Source organism: Salvelinus sp. IW2-2015, linkage group LG22 (assembly GCF_002910315.2).
Source record: "Salvelinus sp. IW2-2015 linkage group LG22, ASM291031v2, whole genome shotgun sequence".
NCBI lineage: Eukaryota > Metazoa > Chordata > Actinopteri > Salmoniformes > Salmonidae > Salvelinus > Salvelinus sp. IW2-2015.
In genome coordinates, this window is record NC_036862.1 from 1,021,402 (window position 1) to 1,037,144 (window position 15,743).

General features: G+C 44.9%; 1 protein-coding gene across 1 annotated transcript in view; it reads right to left on the reverse strand.

The window, feature by feature from the left end:
- The window catches only part of LOC111982648 (dedicator of cytokinesis protein 10), a 127,310-nt gene extending 116,074 nt beyond the window's left edge, over positions 1-11,236 (reverse strand). The window contains 1 exon segment of the mRNA XM_070433925.1: positions 10,638-11,236. Within this exon segment, the coding sequence (XP_070290026.1) occupies positions 10,638-10,805 (168 nt within the window). The 5' untranslated portion in view covers positions 10,806-11,236.
- Positions 11,237-15,743: the final 4,507 nt, after the last annotated feature.

A 15,743-nucleotide genomic window follows, 5' to 3' on the forward strand; every position in this document is an offset into this window, starting at 1 on the left:
AGTCCCTATTTCATGTCATTTGAGGTGTCCATCTTGTACCCGCCATCGGTTGAGACACGGAATGTTCTTGAATAAAGGGCGAGTGTCATGTTATGGCTGATAAATGTAGCTACTAAACATTACATTTCAACTTTCACATCGTACCACAAAGATGGCTGGAGGTCCACACATCAGGGTTTGTTAACTTGAATGGGAATATCTGTTGTTTTCAAATTCTACTATCAATCTTTCATAGGAAAGCTATTGAAATCATAGAAATATAGATAATAGAAAATGACATTCCCATCTAAGTTTACATTCAACGGTGGGTGGAGCGGTAGCCATCTTTGTGGTAGTAAATGGAAGTAAAAATGTCAATAGAATTTAAATGTCAATAGTGTACCAGCTAATTTCAGTGGTCTGAAGGGATAGGTCCATTCTATGGATTATGTTTCTATGAGTGAATTGGCACCCATCCTGTATTCAAGAGTATGCTGTGTCTCAACTGATGACGGACACACCTGAAAAACACTAGATTATGTAAATTAGGGTCTAAGGTCCAACATACACTATATATACACAAAAGTATGTGGACACCCCTTCAAGTGTATTCGGCTATTTCAGCCACACCGATTGCAGGCAGGTGTATAAAATCGAGCACACAGCCATAGACAAACATTGGCAGTAAAATGGACTTACTGAAGAGATCAGTGACTTTCAACGTGGCACCGTCATAGAATGCATCCTTTCCAACAAGTCAGTTCGACAAATTCCTGCCCTGCTAGAGCTTCCCCGGTCAACCGTAAGTGCTGTTATTGTGACGTGAAAACGTCTAGGAGCAACAACGACTCAGCCGCGAAGTGGTAGGCCACACAAGCTCACAGAACGGGACTGCCGAGTACTGAAGCGCGTAGTGCGTAAAAATCGTCTGTCCTCGGTTGCAACACTCACTACCGAGTTCCAAACTGCCTCTGGAAGCAACGTCAGCAGCTGTTCGTCAGGAGCTTCTTTAAATGGGTTTCAATGGCCAAAACAGCCTAAGATCACCATGCGCAATGACAAGTGTAGCTCGCCGTCATTGGACTCTGTAGCAGTGGAAACACATTATCTGGAGTGATGAATGCCGCTTCACCAACTGGCAGTCTGAAGGACGAATCTGGGTTTGGCGGATACAAGGAGAACGCTACCTGCCCCAATGCATAGTGCCAACTGTAAAGTTTGGTGGAGGAGGAATAATGGTCTGTGGCTGTATTTCATGCTTCGGGCTTTCAAATGATACCAAACTCAATCGTTAATGTTTTTCAGTGATTAAAACATGGATGCCTCATGCTAGGGTGCAGTATGCAAAATGGGTCAACTTTGAGCACCTCTTTCTCCTAAATGTTTTGGCATTCAGGTTCAAAAAGTCACTTTCGGACCACTTCTGCAATGGGCAAAAATGTATGGAAAGTTTTGTTAAAATCAAAAGGGGTATGGTTCATATAGAACGACCCTATACAGATGTACCTAACGTGTATCTAATGGAGAGAGAGAGTACAGTGTCCGTAAACACACCGTGAGTGTGTCATACTCAATATGTTATGTACCTCTCCGTCTTCTCTCTAGCTAGCCCCCTTCTCTCTTGCTCTTAGTGACAGTTAGACCACAGACCACTTTTCTCAGGCAGATCAGGGAAACAGTGTCTCACACACACACACACACACACACACAATGTGAGATTAATGGTTGACACCCCTAAACTTCCAGTAAGAGAAGACACATTGATTCCATATAGTAGTACTGCTATCAGTAGTGGTAGTAGTCTAGTAGTAGTAGTACAATTCTTCCTCCTTATTTCAAACTATTTTGAGTTCCATAATTGCTTCATATTTAGAAAATCTCCATCAGTGTGCATCATCAACAGGCTCTGTTGCACACCAGCCCATTAAGTCATTTAACGAGCTTCTAAAACACCTGCAGCCCATCAAACATCCAACCACCCCTCTCTCTCTCTCCTTCCTTTCCTCCTTCCCTTATTCCCCCCTCGAATTCTGCCTCAGCTGTCTGGGCTGCTTCCATCCCTCCATCTCTCCCTCTTTCCTCTCCACCCACCCACCCACCCTCACTCACTCACTTCCACCAAACAGCCCCTTTCTCCTTCTTTTCTCCCGTTCTCTCCATCCACCCCTGTACGGATTCTGTCAGTAAACTGCAGCTGTGTGCAGTATCAAAATAGAATGAGTGCAGGCCTTAGAATTAGCAGCGACTGCTTATCAAACAGGGGTGTGAACGAGAGAGAAAGAGAAAATACGGAGGGAGAGCGACACAGAGAGAGAAAGAGACAAATAGACAGAGAGAGAGTTAAGTTAATTAGGATCCCCATTAACTACTGCACATGCAGCAGCTACTCTTCCTGGGGTCCGCATAAAATGTACAAATATCTGATAAAGTACAGAACAGTTATAGACAAGAACAACATAAGATATCACAATAAACAAATTAAAAAAGTATTAGAGTTAAAGAGAGACACAGAGACAAATTTGGGCTCTATAACAAAGACCAAACAGCAAAAACATATACATGATCAAATACAATCTTAGAATCAACTATTAAAACACTACCAGAACACACTGAATTCTCCAATTACACAGGTCAAAATACAAACCCTCCAACCCAAAAAGGCCTGTGGTGTTGATGTTATCCTAAATGAAATGATAAAATATACAGACCAAAAATTCCAATTGGCTTTACTTAAACTCTTTAACATCATCCTCAGCTCTGGCACCTTCCCCAATATTTGGAACAAAGGACTGACCACCCCAATCCACAAAAGTGGAGACAAATCTGACCCCAATAACTACCGTGGAATATGCATCAACAGCAACCTTGGGAAAATCCACTGCATTATCATTAACAGCAGACTTGTACATGTCCTCAGTGTAAACAATGTTCTGAGCAAATGTCATATTGTCTTTTTACCATGTTTTCACCCTGCACACCGTAATTGACAAACAAACAAACAAACCAAAACAAAGGCATAGTCTTCATGTGTGGTTGAGTAAAAAGCTTTTGACTCAATTTGGCATGAGGGTCTACTATACAAATTGATGGCAGGGCGGCAGCGTAGCCTAGTGGTTAGAGCGTTGGACTAGTAACCAAAAGGTTGCAAGATCGAATCCCCGAGCTGACAAGGTACAAAATCTGTCATTCTGCTCTTGAACAAGGCCGTCATTGAAAGGCCGTCATTGAAAATAAGAATTTGTTCTTAACTGACTTGCCTAGTTAAAGCAGTGTTGGGGGAAAAACATACAACATTATATAATCTGTGTACACAAACAACAAGTGTGTGGTTAAAATGGACAAAAACACACACATTTCTTTCCACAGGGTCATGGGGTGAGACAGGGATGCAGCTTGAGCCCCACCCTCTTCAACATATATATCAACGGCACTAGGACAGTCTGCCACACCCTACTAAAACCTGAAGTCAAATGTCTACTGGTGCTTCTGTCCACAATCAAGGAGGGCCTACAGCAGCACCTACATCTTCTGCACAGATTATGTCAGACTTGGGCCCTGACAGTAAATCTCAGTAAGACAAAAATAATGGTGTTCCAAAAAAGGCCCAGATGCCAGGACTACAAATACAAATTCCACCTAGACCAGTGGTTCCCAAACACCTTCAGACATTCAACCTCCATCTAGCACTCTCAAATGTTGTTTTTTGCCATCATTGTAAGCCTGCCACACACACTATACGATACATTTATTAAACATAAGAATGAGTGTGAGTTTTTGTCACAACGCGGCTCGTGGGAAGTGACAGAGGTCTTATAGGACCAGGGAACAAATAATAATCAATAATTTTGCTCTTTATTTAGCCATCTTACATATAAAACCTTATTTGTTCAACAAAAATTGTGAATAACTCACCACAGGTTAATGAGAAGGGTGTACTTGAAAGGATGCCCATAACTCTGCAATGTTAGGTTGTATTGGAGAGTCTCAGTCCACACAGTTTGTGCCTGTATTTAGTTTTCATGCTAGTGAGGGCCGAGAATCCACTCTCGCATAGGTACGTGGTTGCAAAGGGCATCAATGTCTTAACAGCGTGATTTGCCAAGGCAAAAAACTTTGAGCGCAGCCCTATCCAGAAATCTGGCAGTGGCTTCTGATTAAATTACATTTTCACAGAACCGCTTGTTGCAATTTTGATGAGGCTCTCTTGTTCAGATATCGGTAAGTGGACTGGAGGCAGGGCATGAAAGGGATAATGAATCCAGTTGTTTGTGTCGTCCGTTTTGGGAAAGTAACTGCGTAATTGCGCACCCAGCTCACTCAGGTGCTTTGCTATATCACATTTGACATTGTCCGTAAGCTTGAGTTCATTTGCACACAAAAAAATCATACAATGACGGAAAGACATGTGTGTTGTCAGAAAAGAGCTCCAACTTCTTAATCATAGCCTCAATTTTGTACCGCATCAATGAATATAGTTGCGGAGAGTCCCTGTAATCCTAGATTCAGATCATTCAGGCGAGAAAAAGCATCCCCCAGATAGACCAGTCGTGTGAGAAACTCGTCATCATGCAAGCGGTCAGACAAGTGAAAATGATGGTCAGTAAAGAAAACTTTAAGCTCATCTCTCAATTCAAAAAACGTGTCAATACTTTGCCCCTTGATAACCAGCGCACTTCTTCTGTATGTTGTAAAAGCGTTACATGGTCGCTGCCCATATCATTGCACAATGTAGAAAATACACGAGAGTTCAGGAGCCTTGCTTTAACAAAGTTAACCATTTTCACTGTAGTGTCCAAAATGTCTTTCAAGCTGTCAGGCATTCCTTTGGCAGCAAGAGCCTCTCGGTGGATGCTGCAGTGTACCCAAGTGGCGTCGGGAGCAACTGCTTGCACGTGCGTTACCACTCCACTATGTCTCCCTGTCATGGCTTTTGTCCAGTAATTAAAAAATATCCTGACCTGGTTTCCAGTGGTTTGCAGAAGAGGATGTCTACCTTAATTGGGGCGGCAAGTAGCCTAGTGGTTAGAACGTTGGGTTGCTGGATCGAATCCCCGAGCTGACAAGGTAAAAATATGTCGTGCTGCCCGTGAACAAGGCACACAGTGACGCATCAGTGACATGGCAGGAGATGTTCTGAAACAATTACTGCTTCGCATACAAGCCAGTGAATTACAACTGTGTCCCATCACAGCAGCAAGATTTGTGACCCGTTGCAGCAAGAAAAGGGCAACCAGTGAAGAACAAACACCATTGTATATACACAACCCATATTTATGTTTATTCATTTTCCCTTTTGTAACTATTTGCACATCGTTACAACACTGCATATAGCCATAATATGACATTTAAAATATCTACTCCTTTGGAACATTTGCATGTGCAATGTTTGCTGTTCATTTTATATTGTTCATTTCACTTTTGTTTATTATCTATTTCACTTGCTTTGGCAATGCAAACATATGCTTCCCATGCCAATAAATCCCTTTGAATTGAATTGAGAGAGAGCGAGAGGATGCGAGAAAACACAAGAGAAGACGGAAGGAAATAGATGAAAAGCAGAGCTGACAAGGTAGGTCCAAGGCCATGTAATATCCTGGAGTGTGACCACCTGTAGAAGCTGGGAATGTTTATCTCAATTACAATTGATATCTACGTCCCAAATGGCAACCGATTCCCTTCGCAGAGCACTACTTTTGATCAGGGCCCATAGGGCTCTGGTCAAAAGTAGTACACAGCACTACGTACTGTAGGGAAAAAAAGGTGCCGTTTGGGAGGCAGTAATAGTCTGTTGTGTGATGGGAGCCAGAGAGTTTATGTTTCCTAGTGCTGAAACAGCACGGGACAGGGTCCAGGACCAGACTGCAGCTATCGTCATCTGGATCACATCAACTCGGTCCACATCTACTGCAGAGACAGAGAGAGAGAGAGGGGAGAGAGACAGAGAGAATGAGAGATGAGGGGATAGAGGGGGAGAGAGAAAAAGAGGGGGAGAGGGCAGGAAAGAGTAAAGAGAGAGGGCTAGAGAGTACAGAGAGTGAGAATATCATACTCTTATGAACAGGGGAAGGAGGCAGATAAACAAATATATTATTGTCACATACACCAGATAGGTCCTGTGAAATGTGTTGTTTTACAGGGTCAGCTATAGTAGTAGTAAGGCGCCCCTGGAGCAAATTAGGGTTAAGTGCTTGGCTCAAAAGCACACTAACAGATTTTTCACCTTGTCGGCTCGGGTGTTCAAACCAGCAACCTTTTGGTTACTGGCCCAACACTAACCGCTAGACAACCTGCGAGAGAGGGAGGCGATAGAGAAGGGGAGATGAAGGAATGGAATGGCAGGAAGTCGTTACATATTTTCACTTGACACCAGTGTCAGTGACAGACAGATAGAGACCATGGAGAGTCTGAGAACAGCCTAATGTCTGGACCTCAATCAACCTTAGTTTAATGAGCTTCATGCTGCAGCCCTCACCCTGAACTTGATTAATTGTGTGTTGCTATTTATGGAGATATATTGCAGTCAACATGCTGGGAATAGAGTATGCACTGAGCTCACAGTGATGGAAGACATGAAAAATGTTTTGACAGCAATGTACAGTGCCTTCGGGAAGTATTCAGACCCCTTGACTTTTTTCCACATTTTGTTACGTTACAGCCGTATTCTAAAATTGATTAAATAACAATTCCCACAGCAATCTATATGCAACACCCCATAATGGCAAAGCGAAATCAGGTTTTTAGAAATGTTTGCAAATTTATTAAAACAAAAAAACAGAAATCCCTTATTTACATAAGTATTCAGACCCTTTGCTATAAGACTCGGAATTGAGCTCAGGTGCCTCCTGTTTCCATTGATCATCCTTAAGATGTTTCTACAACTTGATTGGAGTCTACCTGTGGTAAATTCAATTGATTGGACATGATTTGAAAAGGCACACACCTGTCTATATAAGGTCATACAGTTGACAGTGCATGTCAGAGCAAAAACCACGCCATGAGGTCGAAAGGACAGTCCGTAGAGCTCTGAGACAGGATTGTGTCGAGGCACCGATCTGGGGAAGGGTACCAAAACGTTTCTGCAGCATTGAAGGTCCCCAAGAGCACAGTGGCCTCCATCATTCTTAAATGGAAGAAGTTTGGAACCACCAAGACTTTCCCTAGAGCTGGCTGGCCGGCCAGCCAAACTGAGCAATCGGAGGAGAAGGACCTTGGTCAGGGAGGTGACCAAGAACCCGATGGTCACTCTGACAGAGCTCTAGAGTTCCTCTGTGGAGATGGGAGAACCTTCCAGAAGGATAACCATCTGTGCAGCACTCTACCAATCAGGCCTTTATGGTAGAGTGGCAAGACAGAAGCCACTCCTCAGTAAAAGGCACACGACAGCCCGCTTGGAGTTTGCCAAAAGGAACCGAAAACCAAGGTTAACTCTTTGGCCTGAATGCCAAGAGTCATGTCTGGAGGAAACCTGTCACCATCCCTACGGTGAAGCATGGTGGTGGCAGCATTCATGCTATGGGGATGTTTTTCAGCTGCAGGGACTGGGAGACAAGTCGGAATCAAGGCAAAGATGAACGGAGAAATGTACAGAGAGATCCTTGATGAAAACCTACACCAGAGCGCTCAGGACCTCAGACTGGGGTGAAGATTCAACTTCCAACAGAACAACGACCTCTACGCACACAGCCAAGACAATGCAGGAGTGGCTTCGGGAAATGTCTCTGAATGTCCTTGAGTGGCCTAGCCAGAGCCCGGATTTGAACCCGATTGAACATCTCTGGAGGAACCTGAAAATAGCTGTGTAGCAACGCTCCCCATCCAACCTGACAGAGCTTGAGAGGTCCTGCAGAGAAGAATGGGAGAAACTCCCCAAAATCCAGGTGTGCCAAGCTTGTAGCGCCATACCCAAGAAGACTCGAGGCTGTAATCGCTGCCAAAGGTGATTCAACAAATTACTGAGTAAAAGGGTCTTAATACTTATGTAAATGTGATATTTCCATTTATTTATTTATTTTTATATGTTAGCAAAAATGTATAAAATATTGTTTTGCTTTGTAATTATGGGGTATTGTGTGTAGATTGATGAGGGGGGAAAACGATTTAATGAATTTTAGAATAAGACTGTAACCTAACAAAATGTGGAACAAGTCAAGGGGTCTGAATACTTTCCGAAGGCAATTTATCTCCATAGCTGTGGCCCCTTGGGAGCCTCATCATGTTTGAGCTACATCCGTGTTAGTCATGGATGACTTTAATGAATTATTATTTTTTATTTAACCTTCGTTTAACTAGGCAAGTCAGCTAAGAACAAATTCTTAATTACAATGACGGCCTAGGAACAGTGGGTTTACTGCCTTGTTCAGAGGCGGAACGACAGATTTATACCTTGTCAGCTCGGGGATTCAATCTAGCAACCTTTCGGTTACTGACCCAACGCTCTAACCACTAGGCTACCTGCCGCCTCTCAAAAAATATCTATAAAACATATTAACATGCTTTTTTTTATGTTCTTGTGATTTTTGGCCGTCCCTCGACTCATGTTGGTTGGAGCGCTCTCTACCTCCCTCCCAACGTGCATTACATAGATTAATTTAAGTTCTTCATGTCTTTCCATCACTGTGAGCTCAGTGCAGACTCCATTCCCAGCCCATAACTGTCTGTCTGTCCGTCCTGCTTCCTCTCCTACACTGTCAGGTCAGATGTGGGTCAATGTCTTAATGGACCAGGAGGATTACAGCTCCTCAGCTCCCTGCAGACTACCGTACAGGAGAAAGGTCTGCCTGAGCGTCTTACTCCTGTCTACTCGTTCCACTGTACAGGACCAGAAAAATGAGAGGAAAGCAGAGAAGGGAAGATAACCAGACCAGGAGTCTTTTCATCCTCCCCGTCTTTTCTTCCTCTGTCTCTCTCCGCTCCTTCCAGCAGAGAGGACTACACCGTGCATGGGTCCAGTCTGCAGATGAACAAGACTTTAAGTGCCACAAGAAGAAGGTGAGTAGACAGACAGGTTCCTCTGGTATATGTAAAGAGAGAGAGAGAGAGAGAGAGAGGCAGAGAGAGACAGAGACAGAGAGAGAGGCAGAGAGGGAGAGGGAGAGACAAAGAGAGAGAGAGACAGACAAAGAGACAGAGACAGAAACAGAGACAGAGAGAGAGAGAGGAGAGAGAGAGAGAGAACTTTGTGGTTGCCTGGCTAGCCCAAACTCCTTGCCCCTGCCAAACACTACGCCACACCCACGGACGTTAGTTTCTTCTCCTCAATTAGTCTGGATCTGAGTACCTCCCCTACGATGTCTAGAATGGAAATACGTTCTAGATCGTCTGATTGGTCACAATAAAACGATGGGTTGCGCCAGAGCCAAAACACGGGTGGGTAAAGCGACATTTTGAAAACGTATCATTGACTTTGTTGCTCTGATTGGTTACGTCCAAACGCCGAGGACGTTGTTTTGTAAAACACCCCTCATTTTGACGTCACCAAGAACGACTTCAATGATTGCAGTCTCAGACTGAAGTACGTAGCGAACGAAAGAGCAGCGGAACAATTCAGTTTGAGTCATCGGGCAAACTTTATGGATCACACCCCCTGCCAAAATGAGCCTGACATTTTTTCGTACTTCTTCAATGTTGTCATACATGCAGCCCTCAGGAAACAAAGGCTTATATGGATGCGTGTCACAGAGAGGGGGATTTTCACAACAACGACCAGGCATATGGATGGTCCGACGGACAAGGACATTGAAATACAGATGCGGCCAGGTTTGTTGTCACCATTCAACAGGGGTAACTATTTAAATATCTCTACACCCCTGCTCCTCGGCACCGCCTTGCCACCCTGGGTATATCCTCACCTCACATCAGTCTCAGACTCCCCACTGATGTCACACCTACTAATTTATGAATCATCATGAACCAAGCGGTCACGTCTCAACGCGGTCTTAATAACTCTGGGGTGAAGCTTCCCCTGGGTACAGATCTTGGATCAGCTTCCCCTCCCCAATCATAACCTTAACCATTAGTAGGGAAAATGCCAAACTGACCCAAGAGCAGCGTATAGGGGCAACTTCACTCTACTGCTCCTAATAATGGATCCAAATTGGTATTGCACAATCAGTATCACTGTCACTCACAGACAGAAACATAAGAATATTGGCCAGTCCAGTACAGTATCCTACATTTGTTCATTTGCTCATTCATTCACCCGTTGACTTAGACAAACACTCACATCTTATCAGCAGCCTACTAGACGAACCATGAGCAATGAGGCACATTTTTCCCACAGAAACTAAATTCCTCAGGACTGAACCCCAGCCAGCCCCCAGTCCACTTCTCTCCCTGTACACCCCCGCCAGCCCCCTGCTTCTGTTTTCGCCCCTCTCTCTCACACAGCTCTGATCACATCATGCCTCGCTCCTTGATAATACTGCACATTACCCTTCACACACCCATGCACACACACACACTCAGTCACATGCACACACACACAGAGAGAGGACACACGAACATACAGCAAGGGGAGAAAATCACATGGTAAACACTCGTATTCAAAAATAGAAGGAGACCAAACAGATTCCCTCTAGAACATCTTACACCCCCCCAACCCCCCAACAAAGGAAGAAGGGAGGCTGCAGCCTACAGCTCCGCAGTCTGATGTTAGTTACCATAACGATGATGGTGAGGGCTCTACTTCCCCCGGAGGTGGCGTGGCCCTCGCCGGGCGGCAAGGCGTCCAGGGATAGCTGGTCCTGGCGGGAGCACATGTGGGCACAGTTGGCCCGGCCCACGGAACGCAGGACCTGGAGGAGCACCAAGCTGGCCGAGCAGCCCATACCCAGGTGCCCAACCACGTCACCCCCAGACAGAGCCCTCTGGCCTGGGATCACCACCCAGCTCTGGCCACCTGTCCCTGGCAGTCTGGACCTTGGACCAGCCTAATGGAGCTAAGTTCAGGAAAGCCCAGCTACAGCCTAGTCCAGTCCAGGTTAGGTTAGCCCAGGTTCCTCCTGTAGCCCTGCTCCAGTCCTAAAGCACCAGTGTTCCAGCCCTGCCTGCCTGCTTCGTACTGCAGACCCACTGCTCTCCTCTAGCTCTGCACTGCTGAGCGCTGAGCTCCCTCCGGCTGCAGGAGACAGAGGCTGCCTTGTCTCGCCACTCTCCGCACTGATCTGATCTGCCTACACTGCAGCTGAACACAGCTGGCTCCTCCAATCGAAGCAAGCCACGGCCGACAGCTGACCAGAACTGACAGTCAAAAACACACACAGGCACGCACTCTCTAGCACCCAGTCTCACCCGCTCCCTCTAGGTCTCGTGCACTCCCTCTCTCCCTCCCTCTTCCACACATACTGTACACACTCACACAAATATTCCGCAGTGATTGAGAGGGAGATGGTAAAAAGGCTGGAAGCCAATCCAAGCTGGAGCAAGCTCCGGGAATTGCACTACGCAAAGGGGTGAGTGTGTTTGCTCTGGATAAGAGCGTCTGCTAAATGACTTAAATGTAAATGTAAATGTGTTTGTATGTGTGTGTGTGTGTCTGTGCATGCGTGTCTAAACAACCAGCTGTGTTACATCAGCAGTTTCAGTGTCATTCAACTATCCAGACCAGACACCTACCCCACAACACTATCTCTCGCTCCGCACTTCTTTCTCTCCCTCTCTCCTACTTAAGAATGTTGAAATCTGGCTCACACTGTACACTCACTTAGCGGTGCCTAAAGTGCTGCAGTCTGCACCGAAAAGCAGAATAGCACAGAGAAAGAAAAAGAGGAGAAAAGGGAGAGTGAGGAGAGAAGAGAGCGAGAGGAGTGTGAGGGAGAAAGAGAGGACAGAGTAAGGGAGAGAGAGGGTGTGATTAGGGCTGTTGCGGTGACCATGTTACGGCCATACCGGCAGTCATGAGTCATGACCGCAGTAAAATTCCATGGTAATCTCCTTTTATGCACTCTGGACATCCATTGGTAGTACCCAACTGACTAATGACCATCAGGTCGCTAATGGCCTGGTACTCAGGGCTCTATTGTCCATCTAGCCACTCTGACATCAACGCAAATACATTCTAAAATCACATCCAATACATCGTCAAAACAGTATGGTGCTTTTAAAAGTCACCTCACTGGGATTGATCAATTTAAGGAAAGAAGTTCAACAACGGGTTGAAAACACGGTCATTGCGGGACGTTGTTTCAAAGCCAAACACGACGAAAACGACAGCGCTTTCTAAGGTGATGATTTTAATATTAAGCCTGAAAAAAAATATGAAATTAAAATAATGACAGTACATAGCCTACCACATATTATGCATGGCAGAAAAAACATATAATAACTGATTTCAGATGGGTACACAATTGGTACATAATTTCTCTAGCTAGCCTATACTTCAAAATTAAACAAATTCTAGTAATCGCCTTTGAGTGTGGACTGTATTATTATGCATACCGGATGGACTGGTTACCTCATGCTATGCTCCAAACTTTCTATCCATGAGTCTTAGAGAGAGCGTATAGGCCTAGGCGATGCTGTTGGTTCACTGATTGTGCAGGGCGGCTTACAGGTAGCCTACAATTATAGTGGATTTGTATTTGATTTTGAATAGCCTAGTAATAGGGATTTTGTTATATTTTCATAATTAATAGGCTGACACATTACCTTCAGCTACAGGATATCTCACCCACCATGTGTTTCCATCTCCTCTCTTTGCTTCATTCCTTTCTCCAGCTTGCAGAGAGAGGGGCTGCCAACAGTTGAATTACATATGTTTTGTGAAAACGTGTTACTATCAATATTCCCAAACAGATTTCACTTGGTTACCCAAATTAAACACTGGGTAGCTGCAGGAACATGGTAGGAGAGCCGATGGCATACAGAGTTTGGGCGGAATACCACCTGTCATGCAGCAAGAGGCTGCATGCTCCTCAAACAGTGGTTGATGCCTGGAGTGAAATAACCGGGTAGCCTACCAGCATGATTGAAAACAGAACCGGTGGGAAAGCGGCAGCCTCCATTCGCTATTCGAGTGCATACAGATGACAGCATACAGTCTTTTTCCCCCCTGGCCCTGCCCATTTGATAACGGGCCATTCTAAATTCTAAACAAATTTGACATATTAGCAAAGACTAAATTAAATTGGGAATAGTCTGACGGGTGAAAATAGGACCACTTGATGAGAGAACAGCGTGTGCAGCCTGAGGCAAGGAACAGAGCGCAAGCTTTTTTTAGCGACTTTCTCAAATCATCAATAGCCTGTAGTCGCATCATGCGACCCATTTATGTTTTGATTTCTAAGACATTCTAAGGTTTGGATCATTCACAACTGAAGTTGTGTTGATAAAACGTTTACTGGAGACAGGAGAACAAATGGAGACATAGGACGAGGTGGATAATTGTATAATAAGGCAGGTTTATTCAAGTGTAAAAATATTAGGCAAAGCGTGCAGCACGGCTCCTTCTGTCTGATTCGTATGGAATCGTCAGGAAAAGAGRCAGTTTAAACAGTTGTACAGTTTTATATAGGCAACAAGCAAAGTAGGTTGATCTGGTAGTCTGGCCTTCCGATTTGTCGATCTGGGTCTTGGGTAGTCCTGATCAGGCCTGATGTCGACATTCCATTGGCTCTTCCCACAGTCCTTTGTCTTGTGCTCCAACCTTGAGTTGTGTGTGTCTGTGATTGTCATGGGGGAGGGGAGTTGTGTGTGTCGGTGGTTGTCATGGGGGAGGGGAGTTGTGTGTGTCGGTGGTTGTCATGGGGGAGGGGAGTTGTGTGTGTTGTGTCAACTATAGCTAATGTTGAGAAGTTGTTAAAACAAGTTACCAATATCTAATACAATTTCTTACAGTTGCCAAATAACTCTAAATCTAGCACATAGGACTTGTTTCAAGTGATCACTTTTGACACTCAACGTAGCCACTTCGTATGCGTACTCGCTCCCGGAATGGGACAAATATCCTCTCTATTTTATTTAGCTGAGTTCAATTATATTACATTTACATTTAAGTCATTTAGCAGACGCTCTTATCCAGAGCGACTTACAAATTGGAAAGTTCATACATATTCATCCTGGTCCCCCCGTGGGGAATGAACCCACAACCCTGGCGTTGCAACCCTGGCGTTGCAAGTGCCATGCTCTACCAACTGAGCCACACGGGACCATATTATTCTTGCTATAAAATCATATAATATAAAATAATGGCACGGGATTTATAAGCATATCTTATCGCCTAAATGAACACGCCTACAGCCTATGGCATGGTGCGTAGCCAGATAACATACAGTAGACCAACTCATATTCTGTTCTTCTGAAATACATTTTCTTCATATCATGTTTATTTAAACCTGCCTAAAATAAAACATTGATTTATTGTGATGGTGTATATTTAATTTATATATTAGACTTTTTTTAATGTAAACGCTCCAAAAGGCGTGCATCAGCGACTTGCGTGCGGTTTATATGCGCGGAGGCCTGGAGATGCTAAACCTAAGTATCTTAATTAACGGTCAAACACTTTTGCACGACAATAACCCGGCGGACAAAATTGAATGACCGCCACAGCCCTAGCGTGTGAGCAAGAGATGGAAAGAGGATGGAGAGCCAGACAGAGATATAGAGGGGGAGATTATAGGGCTACCAGGGTTCGAAAGAAAACAAAGAGGGAGGGACTCCCTGAGTTTTAGCACTATTAAGGAAAGTGAAGCATGTGACATTTCTCTACAAGTTCATTACGGCTCATGGTATTGCATCTGTCCAGCAGTCACAGACAGTTTACTGGGCACCTGAGAGTCAGAAAGGATGGCCTAGGGTGGCCTAGTGGTCTAAGCCGCTGCCTCTGGGACATATATACCGCTGCAGCACGGGTTCGAATCTGGAAAAGTGCTATTTGAACATACTCTCTCTATCCTGTCCAATAAATATGAGAGGGATGGGATTGACCAACTCCCTTTAAAAGAAAAATAAATAACCCAGAAAAAGGACTGATTGGACCAACAGAGACTAGGCACTGAGAAGGAGAACGGCTGGGGAACAAACTCCCAACCTTCCAATCTCAGGGAAGACGCTCTAACCATAAGGTCACTGATTTGGGTTAGGGCTTTTACCTTGTGAGGATGCTATTATCTTGTGTTGAGTCTGCTGCTGCTGCCCTGCTGGGTTTCCAGTCAGGCCTGTGACGGTGGGTCTGATACAAGGGGCCAGACTGTCTACCCAGCGTTCACCTGGAGGACACAGACGTGCTCTCCAGGTCCTCATGGTTAAGTGCACTGTCTAAGGAGATGAGGACTGGGATATATTCACGAGGAAGCAAATGGGAAGAAACGGGGCGGGACCTACCTGAATTTGTCCAACAAGAAATGGATGTTTTTCGTTTTCCCTATTGCAAAACATTTCGCTACAGTTTTCACAAATGAATATGACCCAGGTTCAAAAGGTTAGCATTTCTGTGTCACACCGTAAGCCTGGCGTTGCCTTCTAACTTTGAGCTCTGCCTTGTGACTGGAGTCTGCAGGCACTGCCTTATTGACCAATATTGAGAACACACATGCACATGAAGACACGCACGCACACACACACACCACACACACACACACACACATACACACACACACACACACAAACACTGCAGGAATCTGCTATAATTCCCCTGTTCTGCACTCCACAGAATACAACAACCCAGTTTGATCGTTCTCCCTTTCTGGCACTTTCAAATGAAATGCCAAGCAGCACCAGAAACCAGGTCTGGCTCCTATCTAAACTCTATCCAGACACACACGCTT